The sequence below is a fragment of the Diceros bicornis genome, chromosome 16, assembly GCF_020826845.1.
Source record: "Diceros bicornis minor isolate mBicDic1 chromosome 16, mDicBic1.mat.cur, whole genome shotgun sequence".
Taxonomy (NCBI): domain Eukaryota; kingdom Metazoa; phylum Chordata; class Mammalia; order Perissodactyla; family Rhinocerotidae; genus Diceros; species Diceros bicornis.
The window spans coordinates 47,092,675-47,111,168 of record NC_080755.1 but is presented as its reverse complement, the minus strand read 5'-3'; the positions used below and the strand labels follow the sequence as shown (position 1 = coordinate 47,111,168).

At 36.8% G+C, this 18,494-nt stretch overlaps 1 protein-coding gene across 10 annotated transcripts in view; it reads left to right on the top strand.

The window, feature by feature from the left end:
• The window catches only part of TCF4 (transcription factor 4), a 354,155-nt gene that overhangs the window by 222,247 nt on the left and 113,414 nt on the right, over positions 1-18,494 (top strand). For 5 of the 10 annotated variants that reach the window (XM_058557181.1, XM_058557187.1, XM_058557183.1 and 2 more), the window contains exons 7-8: positions 4,270-4,399; positions 4,879-4,928. The exons of 2 other annotated variants lie outside the window; for them this stretch is intronic. In XM_058557181.1, coding sequence (XP_058413164.1) covers positions 4,270-4,399; positions 4,879-4,928 — 180 coding nt within the window. The remainder of the gene's footprint in view (positions 1-4,269; positions 4,400-4,878; positions 4,929-18,494) is intronic. 3 more of the 10 variants (XM_058557193.1, XM_058557186.1, XM_058557182.1) reach the window with 1 other exon arrangement.

Here is an 18,494-nt window from a genome sequence, read left to right as displayed (position 1 = left end):
GCAGAGTCTGTTAGGTACCTATACATCCATGCAGCATTTGTAAGTTTAATAGTGGTTCAGAATTTTATTTCCATATTAACGTAAAGCCTTCTAGAATTCCTGGCTTGGTAGAGTCAGTTCGCCATACAAAGCCACTATACATCACTTAGGTTTGTGATGAAAGAATGGAATTGCAGCTGTGTGAGTACCAGAATACCCAAACATGAATTAGACTCAGAAGCATTTGGCAATAGTTCAGAAAAGGGGCTTAATCTGGTTTCATCTGAGACTGCTTTTCTCTGTTCTGCAACATCCCCCCAAGATGTTGTGTCTGATATCTGATCACAACGTAATGGGAGTGACGCAAAATCAGAGAAAGCCCTAAGAAACCAGGGGCACATTTGCTTTTCCCCAGAGATTTTTTTGCTCCTACTTCTTCTTTTCTTTCTCTCCCAGATTCCAACTCTGAAATTCAAGGTCATTCACCTATTAGATGAATTAATTATAAGCCGAAAAGCAGCATTCATCGTACTCTGATCTCACTCATATCTATAATTAAGGGTAAATATAATCTTCCTTTTTAGAAATGTACCACCCACCCATTACATTTAAAGTGCTGACTGAAATGAAATAATAGTTCAGAGCAAGATGATTTTAGTTTAACAAGAAAAAAGTTGATAATTTAAGCTTTAAGCAGTTAGTTCTATTTTTGATTACCGTTCAGTTATAAATCTAATTTGAGATATATGCTGCTTTTCTGTTACTCAAGTTTAATTCATGGTTTGCATTCTTGGTTGCATAAGCAAAGTTCAGTGGTTGATCAAGGTTGTTAAAAAGGAATGGGGGCAGGGTTGAGAATGTGTTAGAAAGACAGTCTGAGACCCAGATCTGATGTAAAACAAACAAAAATTTTAATTGAAAGAGACCCTCGCAGAAAGCTGCATTTGGCATTTGAGTGGCTGCGTTGGGACTGGCTCTTTGCTGGAAGGATTGGTTGCAGGGAGTGGGTCCCAAAATATTTAAACCTGGTTGACAAAGTCAGCATAGTTTATTCTTTGGTTAGGGTATTTTAAGTCTTAAAATTGTTTGTCTTGGGAAGAAAATGAGTGAATAAGGGGAGGGTTCGTCTCATCACATTGCAGACAGTTAAACAAAGTGTTCAACTATGGGTTTAAGATTTACAGGTTAGCTCTGCGAGATGCCACATCTTGCTTCCAGTGTTTCCTGGCAGACTCAGGCAGCCTTCTACTGGGACCCAGCATAACCGCAAAGCATGAGCTTGCACAATGCAAAAAACCTAAAACCTTTATAACCCTGTTTAAGGCAAAGATGAATTTGCCCGTTTTTAAAGTGGACTTTAGCTTTCAAACTTGACTTTTATAAAGCATAAGTTTGTCTTCAGATATATATATTCATGTAGGTAAATTCATGTATAAATGAATGCCTTAGCCATTTTGTGCAGTATTAAATTTACCCTGTTAAATTGAATGCCATTAACTTTTTTAAATTCCTAAACCCAAGTTTTTCAGCTGGTGGAAAATTTTTTATCTTTCTCATTGATACAGAGTTAAGTGTGTGACGTAAAGGTCAAACACTAGTAAATGGTCATTGTTCATTTTACAAGTATACTCTACAATAAGAACATACATATTTTTATCTTAATTTTCCCTAGGGGGGTGACTAGGACCCTCTGAAGTGTGAGGAAATGCTTATTTTTGTTGCTTTAGAAGAATGATTCTATTGTCTGAGTGAAAAAGAAAAAGGAACAAACAGATCTAAAAAGAAAGAAACAGGAATGTGCCTTGTAAAAAAAAACGATTAGCAGGAGCCACTGAATGTTAAGTGCTATCTGGTCTTCATACTAAGTCACTATAAAATAATTCATCTGGCTGCGTATGCAAGAGTTGGATGAGTGATTTATTTACAATGATGGCCCATGAAATCATTTTCTTTTAAATTAACAACGATAAGGTCAGCTAGAGGCAGTTAGCTATCTTCTAGTTATCATTTTATATTTTTCACAGCTCTATTGTGAATGCTACTAAACACAGTATAGCAAGCGTGTTTGTTTTTATGTTGATCCATTGAATGCATCTACTTTCTTGGGAGTGAAAACCTTTGCCACCAGGACCAACAAGAATTAAGCAATGGTTAAGCTCATTAGAGAGACAAGCAAGCATTTCAACATATCTGCTCAGCCCTTTTCTGGATATTTTGTATAATTTGAGAAAAAGAAAAGTGAAGAAATGGGAGTCGTGTCTGTCTAGAATACAGAGTTATCAGTAATATCATTTTCAAACTCCTCTTTCCAATGAAATGAAAACTCATTGGTAGATTTGACAAACTGTAAGGAGATTGTGGTTTAAATCATTCACTTCTTTATTGATGGAAATTTCAAAGAAAACTTGGACTTGGACTTAAATAAATATAGACTTTGTTAATAAGAATTACCAAGAATAAAATTTCAGGTTGATATTCTAAAATTTTAAGTGCCTTGGCTGAAATGATAAAGAAGTTATTTGATGCTATACTGTTAGATTCCTGATTTATAGAAAACTATTATAATGAGTTCTATATTTTACTTTGTCATTGTTTAGCATTTTGATATCTTAAGTTCGGAAGAGGTGGTAATTGAGCATGGGAATGTCAGGTTTTTATCTGGTAAATGATCTGGTTTTTGTCGGGTATTTATGTGGTAAATATGAAGATACTCGCACTGAGTTTATTACTGGAAATGTGCTTCTAACCTAAAATCCGATCCTTGAAGTTTTGTTTTAAAGTAATGTTTATTATGTATCCCGGGAAAAAAAGTCTTAAACTGGAATCAGTGAAGGCAAGCTTGTCAGTAGCTGATTAGTTGTTTATATATTACTCATTCAGCACTCACAAAAATCCTTTGGAATAGAGAGGTTGTCTTTATGATATTTAGCTATATGGTGGTGGAAAGGGGAGGTTTGAATTTTTGATTTTCCAGCTTATGGGTCATATTTGACCAACTGCTTTCACTAGAAGACATGCCACTTTGTTGAGCTATTTAGGAATCAAAAAGACTGTCTTAATTTAAAACAAGGACCCTTTGTTTTAGTTGGTGACTGCCTTGTGAAATTTTTCAGTTCTCAGCGGGTTAACCAGGGAACAGGGGCAGAGTCATAATTGGCCTATTTAGAGTATTTTGCATGTGAATAGTGTGTTAGTGAAGCATCCCTAAGTCTGTTGTGAGTGACATGGTGATTAGAATTTAGATTAGGGAAAACACATTCTGTACTTTATCAAGGACAGTAATTAGTTCAGTCAGTAAAAGTTGATTACAAGTAACGATAAAGTTAGATTTTTAGTACTTAATTTTAAAATTTCTTTATTAAATAGTAAATTTGTTCTTAATATAAATGGTAGTATCTACACTTGTTTTCTTGCATATCAGAATAATTAAAAGAACAATGTATTCAATGCAGAGTATAATCAGGCGATTTATATATTATGGGTAAGTTTCTATGTAGTTTTTAGAAAATGTAATATTATTATATAATCTTTCGTATGTCATCATTTTCGAAAGTTTAGTAATTTGTCACACCATGATAAGTTAATGATATTTGTGAAAGTTTTCTAGCGTTCAGGTAAATCTTTAATCTGTGGGGATGTGTTTTAGCTTCTGATAGTCCTCAGAGGGCATTCTAAAGTCCTTTAATTTGGTCCTGTTAGCTTAGGATGCCTGCTATTTCTGTAATTTTGGAAGTTAACATGAGGATTTGAATTGCCTCCCGGTTCGATTGGCATTTGCTCTTCTGTGGGTGCTGTGTAAATTCGTGGAGGATCATGCTGTGCCGATGCAGAGAGGCAGAGTTCTCAGTGGAGGATCCACGCTCACCCCCAATGTGAGCAGCCAGAGGAAGTTGTGTGCGTTCGGAGAATCAGATTCTTTTTGGTTCTTGTTCAGGAAGGGCATGAATAGTTCCCAGATCTGAGCCTAAGTCTAGATAAAGAAAACATTAGTCTTCCATAAATGCCCTTTTCTTATAAAATTCAAATGTCAGTCATCTTAAAAGATTAAAATATTGTTGAGAGGGAATCACCTTCTACCTTCCTCTTAAAAGTAAAGAATTAAAAATTCAGAAACTTTGTGCTAGCTTGCTAGACTCCTTTTCTTCTTTTTGTTTTGTTGTGTTTTAATTGTTTCAGCTTAGCAGATGCTGTTTTCTTTATTGCATTGGTTTAAGTACTAACAATCAGTTGGGGGGTAGTGAATGTAAAAAACTAACCTTATATGTTTGTTTTCCCTTTTTAACTTTTTAGCAGAGTCTCCTTGGAGGTGACATGGATATGGGTAACCCAGGAACCCTTTCACCCACCAAACCTGGTTCCCAGTATTATCAGTATTCTAGCAATAACCCCCGAAGGAGGCCTCTCCACAGTAGTGCCATGGGTAAGGTACTCCTCTATTTGAATGCCTAAGTGATTGTTAGTAGTCTTTTTCTTTCTTTCTTTCTTTCTTTCTTTTTAATACCACCATCTCACCCTACCCCCACTCCATCCCCCCAAAACCATAAAATTTTGCTCCAGTGTCAGCCTGGTGACTCCCCCCAGTAGTACACTATGAGGGGATATTAACAACTTATAGTAGCAGGAGAACTATTTTGGCGTATGCTTGTTTCTCGTTTTCTCTTGGCTGGCCATATAAGGCATCTTTTTAAAAATCAAAGCGTTAAAAAGTTAAATAGCTTCATTTTTATGACAAGGCAGAATTTGATTTCTGCCAGAATAAAAGGTGATAGTGGTACCGACATTTTGCTAAGGTAACGATTTAAGAAAATCTAGTCTAATCTAAATGGCTTTGTGGTTTAATTCGTTTTAGTTAGGAAAATGGGCATGTGGGGAGCTCACAGCCTCTTCATTTTCTTTCAGAGGTACAGACAAAGAAAGTTCGAAAAGTTCCTCCAGGTTTGCCATCTTCAGTAAGTACGGCTTGTTTCTGCTTTGTATATTGTTTATTTTGTTCTGCTTTGTATTGATGCGAGGGAGATAGGAGTAAATGAGGTTCCAGGCGCCCGAGCAGCACGTTTATCTAGAATGTGGATGAGGCATGGATGACCTGCACATCCAGCCACCTGACCCACGTTGGAGTGATTAATTGAATATCCTGGAAGACTGGGTGGTTGTGTTGATATTCGGCAGGTTAAGCTCTGAAGAGAGCCTTGAAAAGGTGCCTGAAGTTCGAGGAGTTTTACCTGTACAGAGCTTTCCAGAGAATGAGTATTAGTTTCGTGTGTTGGTTAAATTCTTTGTTGGTATTATGATGATTTATGGATTTGCATTCGAAAGGAGATTTGTGGAGAGGATTTAGGAAAAATTTACATGGGTTTCAGCCCAGAGTGCAGGGAGAATGTCTCTATTTTCTAGAGAGGTTACTGAATAAAGAATGCAAAGGTGGCTGCATCAGTAGCCATTTGTGTCTGGAATACCAGGTGACAACTAGAAGAATCCAGCTGTAACCAAAAGCATTCTGGGTCTTTTTAATAGCTGGCGCTATATGCAGGAGTTGCTGAGGTCCCTACAGTCCCCAACAAGGCAAAAGTTGGTTGTGATCACAACTAAATATATGATATCTTATTTTTAATTCTTATATATATTTTCAAATTTGCGTTCCTAGATAATTTAATTTTGTCTAGAACTGGTTGGTTTCTAGTAATTTCCTCCTTAGGTAGAATAAACATGAGTTCCTCCCTTCTTTCCTTGTTTCCTCCTTCCTTTCTCCTATTTTCTGTTCTTCCTTCCTTCCTATTATATATATATAATATATATAGTTTTAATTTAATTTAATTATGTGTTCTGTAGGGCACTAGTATTCATTGAAAGGAATGCTTATACTCTAAAATAAAATTGTATTTAGATTTCTGAACACATATTACCAACCAATGCTTGCATGTTATTTTTATTTCATTTTTAATAAATTAGAAGAATAATAGGTTTTGCCAATGTGCTAAGATTAGATTAACCCAAACACCTGTGTGTTTGACTTGCTTTCAGTTCAGCTCATCCAAAAAATTATTAAGCGAATATATCAGAATAAGTCTTATCAGGAAAAAAAACAAATTTTGTATGCTGATTATCATAGACTTCGTAATGTTGAAGAAGCATCACAAAATTATCCATAAATATAGAAAAATAGTGTGTAAATAAAACTGCCAGTGGCGTATAAAATAGTCACTTAGGACTACCAATAAGTCACTTAAAAATTTACTGAGTGGTGTATTCTTTGAATTTCTCTGTTGTATTGAAATTGACTAATATCCCCTGAGGTTTTTATAAGCATATTTTAAGCTTGAAGTTTCTGGTGGGTTTAATGTAGATGAAACTTTAGCTTTTAATAGCTTTTATGACAACTTCAAATGATATAGTCCTCACAGCTGTTTACATTTTAAACATGCCTGAACCTAATACGGACAGTACTAAATACAATAAGTGGACCTTTGAATGTTCTGAAATGATAGAATAGCTCTGTACTATAAAGGCGTGCAAAACTTAAAGCTGTAGTACCCTATTTATGCCTCATATTCAAATAAACTTAGTTGGTTTTTTCCATTGCTAAGATTATGCAGAAATCTACACAATTTCTAAGGAGTGCTTTGGTGTGATATTAGATATTATCTATCTGCTAAATCATTGTCAACAGCAGTTTCTCATAATTCATTGTAAATTTTAAAATATTTCCCTAGGTCTAACTGGCCATTATAGAAAATTCCACTGGTGTAGTTTTTTCTTCGCTATTAAGACAATTTATTTGTTGCTGATATGTTGTTATATGTTCAGAAATATAAAAGTATCTTTCCTTTCTTCCCAATAAATCTGGAGTTGGAAATTTAGTTTGTGCTATTTAATTTTTTGGCTTTTGATGATCAGTTTAGGATGTACTCTTCTTAGAAAATTTATCTTGGCTAAATGTTTTAATGGGCCTTAAGGAACATTTTGGTAAATAGAGCCCCTGTTTTTGAAAGACAAGGAGGAAAATTCAATTGAAATGGAAATTTTATCCTTGTGATTTTTTTTTTTTTTTTTTTTTGTGAGGAGATCAGCCCTGAGCTAACATCCGCCAATCCTCCTCTTTTTTTTTGCTGAGGAAGACGGCCCTGGGCTAACATCGGTGCCTATCTTCCTCCACTTTATATGGGACGCCGCCACAGCATGGCTTACCAAGCAGTGCGTCGGTGCGCGCCCGGGATCCGAACCAGCGAACCCCGGGCCGCCGCAGCGGAGCGCGCGCACTTAACCGCTTGCGCCACCGGGCCGGCCCCTCCTTGTGATTTTTTTTGTTTTTGTTTTTTTGTTTTAAGCAAGAGGAATAAGTTAGTTTGTTTGATTTTAGAATCCAATTATCTATTTATTGTCGTTACTTAAAAAAAGCCTCAGCTCTGTTTTAATAGCAATTTAACTTAGTTTATATTAGCTTTGTTGTATGTATTGGAGTGCTTATTGCTTACAACAAGATCCACATGCCTTAGCACCACGTAAAATATATATTTTAATTGGATGTAAAGCGACAGTTTGTATTAGGCACTGTAACACTTTTGCCCCCGGTAGTGCTGTATTTTTAGACCTTTGCCATGCTTATTCTTTTTTTAAGCTCAGATAAAATTATGAATATTGATCTAATAAGAGGTACTTCTAAAACTTGCTTAATATGTATGAATATTTTTGTAACACACAATAAAAACTTGGGGATAATATAAGGTTTCTTTGGGAATGATTATGACTATAAGACGTTGATATGTTTTCTTCGATACATATTTACCATGATAAATAGTAATAAATCTGTCACAATCTCTAGTGTCAACTCACTTTTTTTTTCTTTTTGGAATGGGGTCCTTAACCTGAACACAAAGAAAATTTAAACTGTAACATCTGTAATCAGATATTATTTATGACATGACTGGGGTACAGAGGCTGAACTTCTTTTGCTGCCATTAGGCTGGATCTTACAGGAAATCAGGAGAGCGAGGGGCTTGCCTGGCCCTGTTTTTGAAAATACTGCAGCATCTGTGGGAGAGAGAAAACATAAGCCTGGCCCAACATCGTGCCATGGATCTGGCAGGATCCTTGAATGTGTTTGTACTGTGTGCTGCATCTAGAGACCTCAAGTCACTGTAGAAGCATGAGAGCGATGGGAGGGTGGAGGAACCATCCTGCAGGGTCCACGGCACAGGCGCAGTGGAGGGGAGGAAGTCTGCCCCTCTGGAGACCAGAGGCCTGTAGTTAGGGCTAGGGTGATGTTTTTTTAAAGGAAAGGCTGTGTGAAATGACAACTGTCTAATTGCCCACAAGAGCCCTGCTTAGTACGGCAAGACATTTTCCTGTTCTCCGTTCAGATTTTAGTATGTTGATCTTTCAGTCACATCCCCATTTCTTATAGCCCTTATCTTTTGATGAGAATTCAGTAATAAAGCTTTGTCTTTCGTTGATGCCAGAATTTATTTGGCCTATCTAATTTCTTGAATCTACTTCTTGTAGATTGTGAACTTCTTGTTTGTTCAATTTCTGCATCTGCGTTTTCTTTTTTTAAACCATGTATCATCTTAAACTTAATATTTTTCAACTTTACTGCTCTTTCCAGCAAATTTCTTCCCTTTGTAGAATGTAATAATCATACATATTGAATCTTGAATTCATGCAGAGAAAAGTCTACCATCTTAAATCACATATTTGGGGAAAAATGATCCATGATTCTTAGAAATTAACATGGAAGCATTAAAACCTAGAAAGCAGAAAATTTTCACATTGTGCCAGTTTAAAATATTTTTTCCAAACACACAGAAAAAACACCAACACAAAGACACTGTCTTTCAGAAACTTCATTGTGCCCACCAATATGTAAACACATAAAGCCTTCATCTTCTTATAATTTGGGCTGTTTCAAAATGCTATACATTTAAGCAGAAACTATTAACAACTACAACCATCCTATTTCAAACTTTGGTGGAATTTGTCTCCACTTTTAATCCGGTTTTGAAACTTCAGTCTCAGTCTCACTATCATCCCCAGTTGGAATCCTTGGAACTTCAGAGTTCTCTGAAAATAGTTTTATCTTCAGAAATAGTTTATGGCCTCTCTTGTCACCAGTGATCTTCTTTTCAAACTGCACTTTACAGTGACGTCTATTTTCTAGGTTAATTGTTTTGTGTTTGTTTGTTTGTTTGTTGTTTTTAAAATCAGGAGGATCTGGCAAGCTTTGTGTTAAGTGACCGGAGATAATTTTGGACACATGGATCTTAAGGACAACAATTTCTACTATCGTAAAGATTCTAAAATAAGATTTCGATCCTCCAAGAAAATTTGAGATATGAGTTAATCATTAGGTGGATTTGAAAAATAAAAACTCAGTGTGTACGAGATCCCAGATTTACACGTTTTCTTAAGGAAAGAATTCTTTTTTTTTTTTTTATAATTTTATTTTATTTTTTCCCCCAAAGCCCCAGTAGATAGTTGTATGTCACAGCTGCACTTCCTTCTAGTTGCTCTATGTGGGACGCGGCCTCAGCATGGCCGGAGAAGCAATGCGCTGGTGCACGCCCGGGATCCGAACCCCGGGCTGCCATCAGCGGAGTGCAAGCACTTAACCGCTAAGCCACGGGGCCGGCCCAAGGAAAGAATTCTTAAATAAAATAAAATCTTAAAGTCCGGATGAGACTTTCTTGTACAGAAGAGATTATTAGGAATGTCAGGGAAAGGTGGATAATGCTGATGGCATTAATTGTTCTGTGTGTTTTCCATTATATAAAAACCTTCATATTTGAAAGCTTCAAACATGATGTTGAGTTCATACCTTAAGATGTTTTTAGAAAAAAGTTTTTTTTTCAAATGCTTGAGGAAATCACAGTTTAAAAGAGAAGTTGGTAGTTGTTTGTTTCCTAATTAGAGGCCCAGAAATTATATATGATTGAAAAAACTCAGTACTTAAGATACATTAATTTCCCCCATCACTTTTGAAACTGATCATAAGAAAATCACAATGATACTTTTTCATGTCAACAAAATTTTCACTTGAGTGGTAATACAACTTTCGTTAAAATAAAATTTGTATTAATTTAGACATGAACTAGGAGTCAGCCACCTGGGCTCCATCCTCTGTGGGAAAGTCTAGAAGTAACCAATTGTGTGATAAGATATAAAAGGACGGAATGCCTCAAGGTTCATTCCTGGAGAGGTAGATAACTTTGTGAAAAAGTCTTAACTGTAGGTGTTTACGTTAAAATGTTAGGATACGGGCCAGCCCAGTGGCGTAGTGGTTAAGTTCTTGCGTTCTGCTTCAGCGGCCCAGGGTTCGAAGGTACAGATCCCGGACGTGGACCTACACACTGCTTATCAAGCCATGCTGTGGCGGCATCCCATATAAAGTAGAGGAGGATGGGCACGGATGTTAGTCCAGGGCCAGTCTTCCTCAGCAAAAAAGAGGAGGATTGGCAACAGATGTTAGCTCAGGGCTGATCTTCCCCCCCCCCCCAAAAAAAAGAGTTAGGATAGCTCACAATAGTCAACCTTAAATTTAGTGTGCCCATTTTCCAATTAAAGATATTGAAATGTGAAGTTTGGATATTAAAATTGTGCTTATTAGTTATGAATATGTATAGGCAGGAATGAAGAGAAGGATAATGCAATTAAATCATCCCAAATAGGACAAAAGTATTATTCACACAATTGACATGGAATATACAACATGACACTGGGAACACCTTGAAAGTTGAGAAAATATTAATCGCAAAGAAAGTATTTATTTTTTTGTGCAGTTAATACTGAATTTGCTAAACCAAAGGCTTCAAAAGTTCAGCATTTACATTTTTTCTTTGAAAACCAATCTTATCCTCTCCATTGTAGTTAGAGGCTAGAGAGGTTATGCTTTTTATGAATGGCTGGTTATGAAACAAATATAGGAGAATCACTATATTTAAGTTTTCATTGGGGGTTCTTATTCCATTAAATATGTTTTTAAAAGCATACAAGATTCATGTAAATATACAACATATATACCATTAGGCATTCCACTCTCTCAGGAATTTGCTAAGAGATTTCTATATTTTTGTTTGGAATTTTGGAATAATGAGGTCCCTCTTCCACCATCCTGTCTGTCTTGAAACCTGATCCTGCCCCCTTAAAAAGATGTCTTCTGGTGTTCATATTTTAAGTCTAAAGTGAAAAGAAATGGAAGAGAGAAGAAAAACTCAAAAGTTAACCATGGGTGAAAGGTTTGTGTATTTGTGAGCTCTTCTGGGATTATCTTTACAAATGGGAGGATATATTCCTCAAACACTCAAACAAAACACAACCACCTTGTTTTCCCTCCACGATAGATATACCTTCCTTCCCAGCCTGCTTTGTCTGGTTTTTCTACGCAGCAAGCTCTTCTAAGGTGGTGTGCCTAATATCTCTCTCCCCCGGCGTGTGTTTTTATTTTTCACCAAGTTTTCAATATTTCACCTGCAAAGATTTATCAGGACTTTTGTTAAGATTTCAACAACTGGAACAATAGCATCTCATGTAAAACTGGAGTCATCTGTTGAGAAATGAGAAATACATTTCAGGGAACTGTTATTTTGAACCTTTTTTTAATCACTTTCACTGAAGTGTATATTTTGGTGGGAAGTCTTGGACTCAGAGTGATTTAATTATTAAGAAATCTAAGAAGCCGCTTCAAGGCTGCTTTACCTAGAGAGAGAATTGTTACAGGGTTTGCATGTATTTCGAAATCATAAAAACTTGTTCTGCAGCATCTGGCTTAACTGTGAATTTATTTTATGTTTGTGGAATGATAGAGATGCTTGGCTTAATATTTGGTTGAATATCTGTTTTTAACTTTTAACATTTCATTAATTGAAACATTAGTTTTATTTTCTAAGTTAGCAAAATTTTCTCATATCCTATCACGGACAGTTTCTGCATTTCCAAGGTGTGTTTTCCTGGTTTCGAACAATTCTCAAGGTTTTGTTTGAAAGGAATAAATCAAAGTCAGACAGAACTTGGAGAACTAAATAAGATTTACTCAAAATAAGTAGGAATAATCCTAAAAGGAAAGAGTCTCGTCAAACATTGCAAAGTTTTCTATTTTCTTAAGGCAGATTAAATTCTGTCAGGCTGTTTGCAGACACTTGCTGTGTTTTGTTTTGTTTTTAAAGAAATTGCACTGAATTTTTAAACTGAACGTAAAGTTGCATTTCAGAGCAGTAGCCTGAGATTCCCAGCCTTGCTCTCAACTGTCCCAGGGCATGTTTGTGTATGCGAGTGTGCTCATTTTAAAGGAATAAGAGCTTTTATAAAATGCGGTGCAAAATTTGTAGTTTTAAAGACTAATTATTTTATCTCAAAACAGCAGCATGTGAATGATTCTGGTTTTTTTTTCTTAGTTGCAGCTGTTCCATAGGTGCAGAGCTGTTTGAGTTTTATGCTTTACTTGAGCTCATACTCCCTCTTCAGAGAAATTAAGGTAGTGCAGAAGATTCTGCATTTTGTAAAATTTCAGGGTTGAAAATAAAGATGATTTAAGTTTCGGTGAAAAGTACAGATTTCAATTCTGAAAGCATGTGCAAATTAGATTTTGAAAAGAACCTTTTAAGAATTATGTTTAACTGGTTTAGTGACACCCACTGTGTCTCTCTCGTCTTTGTCATCTGAGGAATTAGTTAATCATAAATGTGCTATTACGGTTGAAACTTGATATATAAGCGTTTACTTCTAGAGTAGTCAGAAGAGGATCTGTGTGTGTATTAAATTTCACTACATTTATTTTGAGTATTCAGTAGAACAGAAGAATATGGACATTTCTTAGTGAGCCCCCTTAGTAGCAAATTGTAAAGAGATCTTTTTGGTATATTGTTATATGTCAGTTGTGTTTTCAACGATAGTGATTAAAAGGCATTTCCATTGTGAAACATGGACTCATATTAGAAAGACTTATGTCTTCTCAGAAAAATGACCTTTGTGGTACATTCCTCACACATACATAGAAAAACTGTCACTGTCACCACTTGCTGTTACCATCTAGGGATTTTAGAAAAATGCTGTTTTGGAACAATTATTTTTTATATCATCTGAGAAAGAGTGCTTAACTGTCTACAGCAGCTTCCTCCCTCCCGATCCATATCATTCTAAATATGCCTCCTGGATTATACTTATAATAATATTGTACTGGCTTTCATTCTACCGATTGGCACGGTCTATCATTATATCATTAGCTGCTATGAGAAGGCTGTTTCAAGTAGATGGCTGATTCTTAGCGTCAATGTTTTCAAGTAACCCTGTTTGGGGAATACGGTTGTTTCACAGTTGCTCAGGTGTATTAATCTAGGGTACAGTAATATTTTCTGGCTTGCTCATTATGAAACAAACTTGAAATACAAAATAATTCAATAATAAGTGGAGTATAAAAACTGGGGCTTTATCATAAGAAAGTCTAATAACTTGAGGTGTTAGCAGAGGTGATAAAAATAAAATTTGTCTATGGATGTAGCAGCACTCATGTCTCATGACTACTGAAGCTGAGATTTTAAAGGAATGTTTATGGCCTGGTGATTAAGACTTGTTGAATCAGTTTGAGTTTTTTAAGCCATTAAGCTAAATAGAAAATACACCTATTTCTGTAACTATTGTATTATTTGAAAGTATTGTGATGTAATAAAAAGGTACAAACTCTGCCATTTCATACTAAGGCATATGCTTCATGAGTGCAATTTTATTATCAAAACCTATGGGTACCTCATGTAGTGCCTTTATATGAATTTTATTTTTAGATGTAGACAAGATATTTCCCCATATAATCTGTAGCTTAATTGACAGTCCTGGGCAAAAGAAAATGGAATTAAGCATATTTCTTATGGGCACATATAGTTGGAATTACAAAATTCAAACTCCCATAAGTGATTATTTGACAAACAATGCTATTTTGTTTTCCCTTTAATAAATTACATCAACAACCTAGCTGTTAAGTGGAGCCCTATAATAAACTGGGAGCACCAGGTGGGAGGAGGGAAAAGCATTTTCAGAAGTTTTCATTCGTTCATTCATTCATTTCTTTCTTCACTTGTTCTTCCTCAAAGCATATTGGTCAACTAAACTAAAACTAGACATACCACTTAACATTGAACATTCCTTTCTCTTCGATGTACCCTTTATTTAAATCGTGAAGCTTCACAACTAAGGTCCTTCACGTTTAAAGATGTGCGTGTGGTGTTGCTCGCATCCCAATTTGTGGGAATGGCCCTGGTGTGTTAAAAGTCTGGCCTTTTGAAAAAGTTGCACATTCAAGAAATAAAATAACACACCGTGTAACAGAGGGACTCTTTGTCCTTTAGGCTTATTATGGAGATGCAGAGTGCCTTTACTCACTTGTAGCCACCTTGAAGAGAGTAAGGGTCTTGTTTTATGTACATCTTTTTTGTCCCATAGAAGCTAAACTCATTGCCTTCTGCGTATTACTTTGACTATATTTCCGATGAAAAAATACAATAATAAAAGCGGCATAGTAGGATGGAAATAACACTGCACTAGAAATAAAGAAATCTTCCTAATTTAATGTCTAATATCCTCTACTTAGTCACCCAGTGGTCTAGATTAGGTCACAGACCTATTTCATGGTCTACAAAACAGGTATAAATAGTGCCTGCTTAATGAGATGATGTTGGTATATTAATAACAAACCCTTAACATAGTGCTTATTCTGTGCCAAGCACTGAGCACTTTGCATCTATTGAAATCATTTAATCCTACACAAATCGAATGAGATGGGTACTACTGTTCATTCATGGACAAAGAAATGGAGACACAAACGGGTGAAGAAACATGCCTGAAGTCACACAGCTAGTAAGTGGCAGAGCTGAGATTGAGCCTGGGCGGTCTGTCTCCAAGGTTTCTGTGTCCTTAACCATGAGGCTATACTGCCTGTGGGTATTCAGAACACTTTGTAACCAAAAAGCTCTCTACAACCTGGTTGTTCCCTTAGCAAGTATTTGACGATCTCAAATAAATTAAATATGCAGAAGTTTCATTTCACTGCAGAATGACTCTCAGTACCTCTGAGTAATGCACTGGTTATAATGCACAACTTCTGCCCTGGCAGATCCCTTAGAAAGTCTAGACAATTCAGGACAACATTTCTGTAATAGAGACAGTATGATCTAGTGGTTAAGAAAATGGAATCTGAACAACTAGGTTTTTACTTGCTGTGCCACTTACTAGCTATGTGACTTTGGGCCCGTGATATAATATCCTTGAATTCTTCTCTTAAAAATGAAGAAAATATACATACCTCACAAGGATATTGTGATAAATAAATGACAGAATATAAATAATGTGCTTAGCATAGTCCTAATGCATTGTAAATATCTAAGAAATGATAACAGCTTATGATAATAATGATAAGCATTGGCACTGTTAACATCAGCAACAAGATAACTACCTTTCTTTTGGCACTTGAGAAAAATTTAACGTGCAGCTTACTAGATCAGTTAGCAGCAGAGCGGAAACGAAGATCAGGCTCTCAATTGCGTGCAGAAGAATTCTCCCTGGTGGAGGTCACTTGCTTTTTCTGAAATTATGAAACATTGCAAGTGCTTTCTGTATCTCTTCTCCTTACAGTAGTGTCTCTAACAGGCCAAGACACCTAGTCAGCCTTTTTAATCATTAGACTTATCACTCTGCAAAGTTTGTGTTGGAAGTATGCACTCCATCTTTTTTCTTTTGAAATGGGACATCAGGCCAAGATGACAGAGCTCCTCGTAATATGATTCCCTCTGCCAATAATTTGTTGATGCCTAAATCAGCCCTGCCTCTAAGTGATAAGGAGATACATGCTTCCTCTTTCATATTCTATCACTGTTATTCTATAATTGATCAGAACTGGGTTGTCCAGAGTGATGCACCAGTCTGCCTTTGTAGGGCTGCCGCTGGGTACCTATGAAAAAAGGTTAGGCCTGGGGTTTTTACTTCATCTGGCAAGATGAAGATGTGTTGACTAGGTGAGCTTGTGTGGCAGTTTGTTTCTCTTATAAAGTAAAACAGAGTTCAATTTATTTAGGACTGTTTAGGTAAATTTCTAACATTAAACAGGAATATTTATACAGATGGTTTAAGGTAAAGTCAAAGAATGGCTGGATTCTGGTCTTTGCTACGTTGTAATGTGTTTTTTCTCAATGCCATTGCTGAATTCATAAAAGTATTTTTGCTTGTCAGCTATGGGAAACTTAAAACAATTTTTATAAGGGCTGATGAGTTAACTCTTGCATTTAAAGAAAAAACATCTGCCACAGTGGGTGGGGGAGAGAGAGAGCATGGTCTCTACATTCCACTACGAATGTCTTTTCCCAGCCTCTTTTCGTTTACAGAAAAACCAGGCACCACATTAGATTCCTCGGGAAAGGTCCTTGTTGGCTGGACCCCTTCCTTGTGTCCCCGAGCAGGGACTGATGCTTCAGTTCACAGAGACAGAGTCTTTCTCTGGGAAGCCGAATAGATCCGATGGAGCCACCCCTCATTTGTAGTCATTGCCACCTTGTGGATTACAAAGGCTATTGGTTTTCATCAAACTTCCATTTCCATTTGGCATTTTATGGCAAGTACACTTTGGCAGTGGATTGCTGTGTTCCTCACCAAAAGGATCCTCATTTGTTCGGTAACACCTCACTTCTCCACTCACAGTTCATTTATGATTCTGATGAGTGTTTTTTCAGGAAACACACATTTCACTTTTTGACCTAGGAGCATCTGTTAGAATTTTTTTTTAATACTACTTTGGCATTCTGAAAGTGTTAATGTCTTTCATATCTGTTTAATGCTATTTAGGGATATTTATGATCACCTCTTGGTTACTCAGGGTAAAGTGTGTCGCAATTTTTTTTAAACAGACAGGAAAGCATTCACATGAGGAAACAGATTGCTTTAAACATGTGCTTCCTGTGACAGTAAAAAGAACAAATTAGATTTAACACTGTGTAATGAATGCATAAATGTGTACATTTAAGCTTTTAAAAGCTTTATGTTCAGTTCTGGTCACAACAAAAATTGAGTCACCTGTAAAAATGAAAGATACTTCAGTTACTCTCAGATTCCTGAAATGCCCAGAAATTGAGATATTCACCTGGTGATGCTTCATTGGAATCATAAAATGCATGATATGTTAATGTTGGAGAGAATGACAGTGTTACCGGGCACATTCAGAGGTTAAACCAGGTTAGAGTCTGCTTCTGTCCATTGAGCAAAGAAATCAGGGTGTGCTGGGGGACAGAAGGGGTGGATTTTACTACCATCTTCCTGCCTCTCTGAGAATCAATGAAAAAAATCCATGCTTCTGAACCCCAAAGAGTCTCTTTTCTTTCATGAAAGAAAAATAAGAAAATCTGATGTTTACTTACTAGCGTATACTAAGATTTAATTACATAAGAAAAAGACTCCTTTTCTTATGTAATGCAGTTTGTGCTCATCTATGCTGGCTGGCAAGGAGTGAATAGAATATGAGTTAATATTTCCAGTTAGACGCGAGTGTTGAATTGGAGGGCATGAATCCTCTCCCCAGAAGAGGCTCTCCTCGACATTTCTGTCTGAGCCCTGTGGATGGTGTGTTTCCTTCCCTTGTGCTTTCAAAGCTAAGGATTTGTGGCACGCTCAACCATCTTTCTGGCCAAGGAAGGCCGGGGCAGAATCCCTCAGGGGAGGGCACATAGTTTGGGGACATCTGACTCTCTTCTATCGCATACTGAGGTACTAATATCAAAAGAGACTGCTTGTCGTCGCACGGTGGGGCAGTGCTTTTTTTGGCTGCCGTGGTCGAAATGAAATGGGCAAGCTGTAGTCCGCTTGGCATCAGAATGGGCTAAGGGAAGCTGGGAGATCAGAGTCAGACTGTGAATGCAAGTAACAGCCAATGGTTAACTTCCTTTTTGTGTGTCACTTGGCAGCGATGAGACTGATGGCAATTTTTTTTTAACATGGGTGAGAGTTCAGTGCCCTGGGAAGAGCCGTAGACGCTGTTATTGTGCTTCCTCATACAGTTGACTTGTGTTGATTTCTTGAGGCCACTACAGCTGTTCTAAGTGCCAGCTCCAGGAGCTGTATACATGGCCGTCGGACTTCGGATGAAAAAGGTAATCAGATGAGAGGTGATCCACACAAAATCTTGCTGCTGATGAGTAGGAAGTCATAGGGAAATCAGACTCTTGCAGAAGGCAGTATGCCAAAGGATAATATATACAGTTGAATGGATATTCCCCTGTATGCAGACATCCAAAGATATTTTTAAATTATCACTACTCCACATCTCATCTCCCATCAGAGATTCAAATCAGTTTTGGACTGTCTGGAAAATGCAGGGCTAAAATAACCAGATTGAATTCAGATGAAATTACCTTCTGCTTTTTTGGGAGGTTGTTGCTCTTGGGTTAGTCACATTATTTTCTTTGAAGATTCGTTTGGAAGAGAGTTTGGGAGAATTTCTAGCCTCCCTCAAGATTTTCCTCCCATTTCTCTGTTTGCAAAGAGCTGTTCCCCAA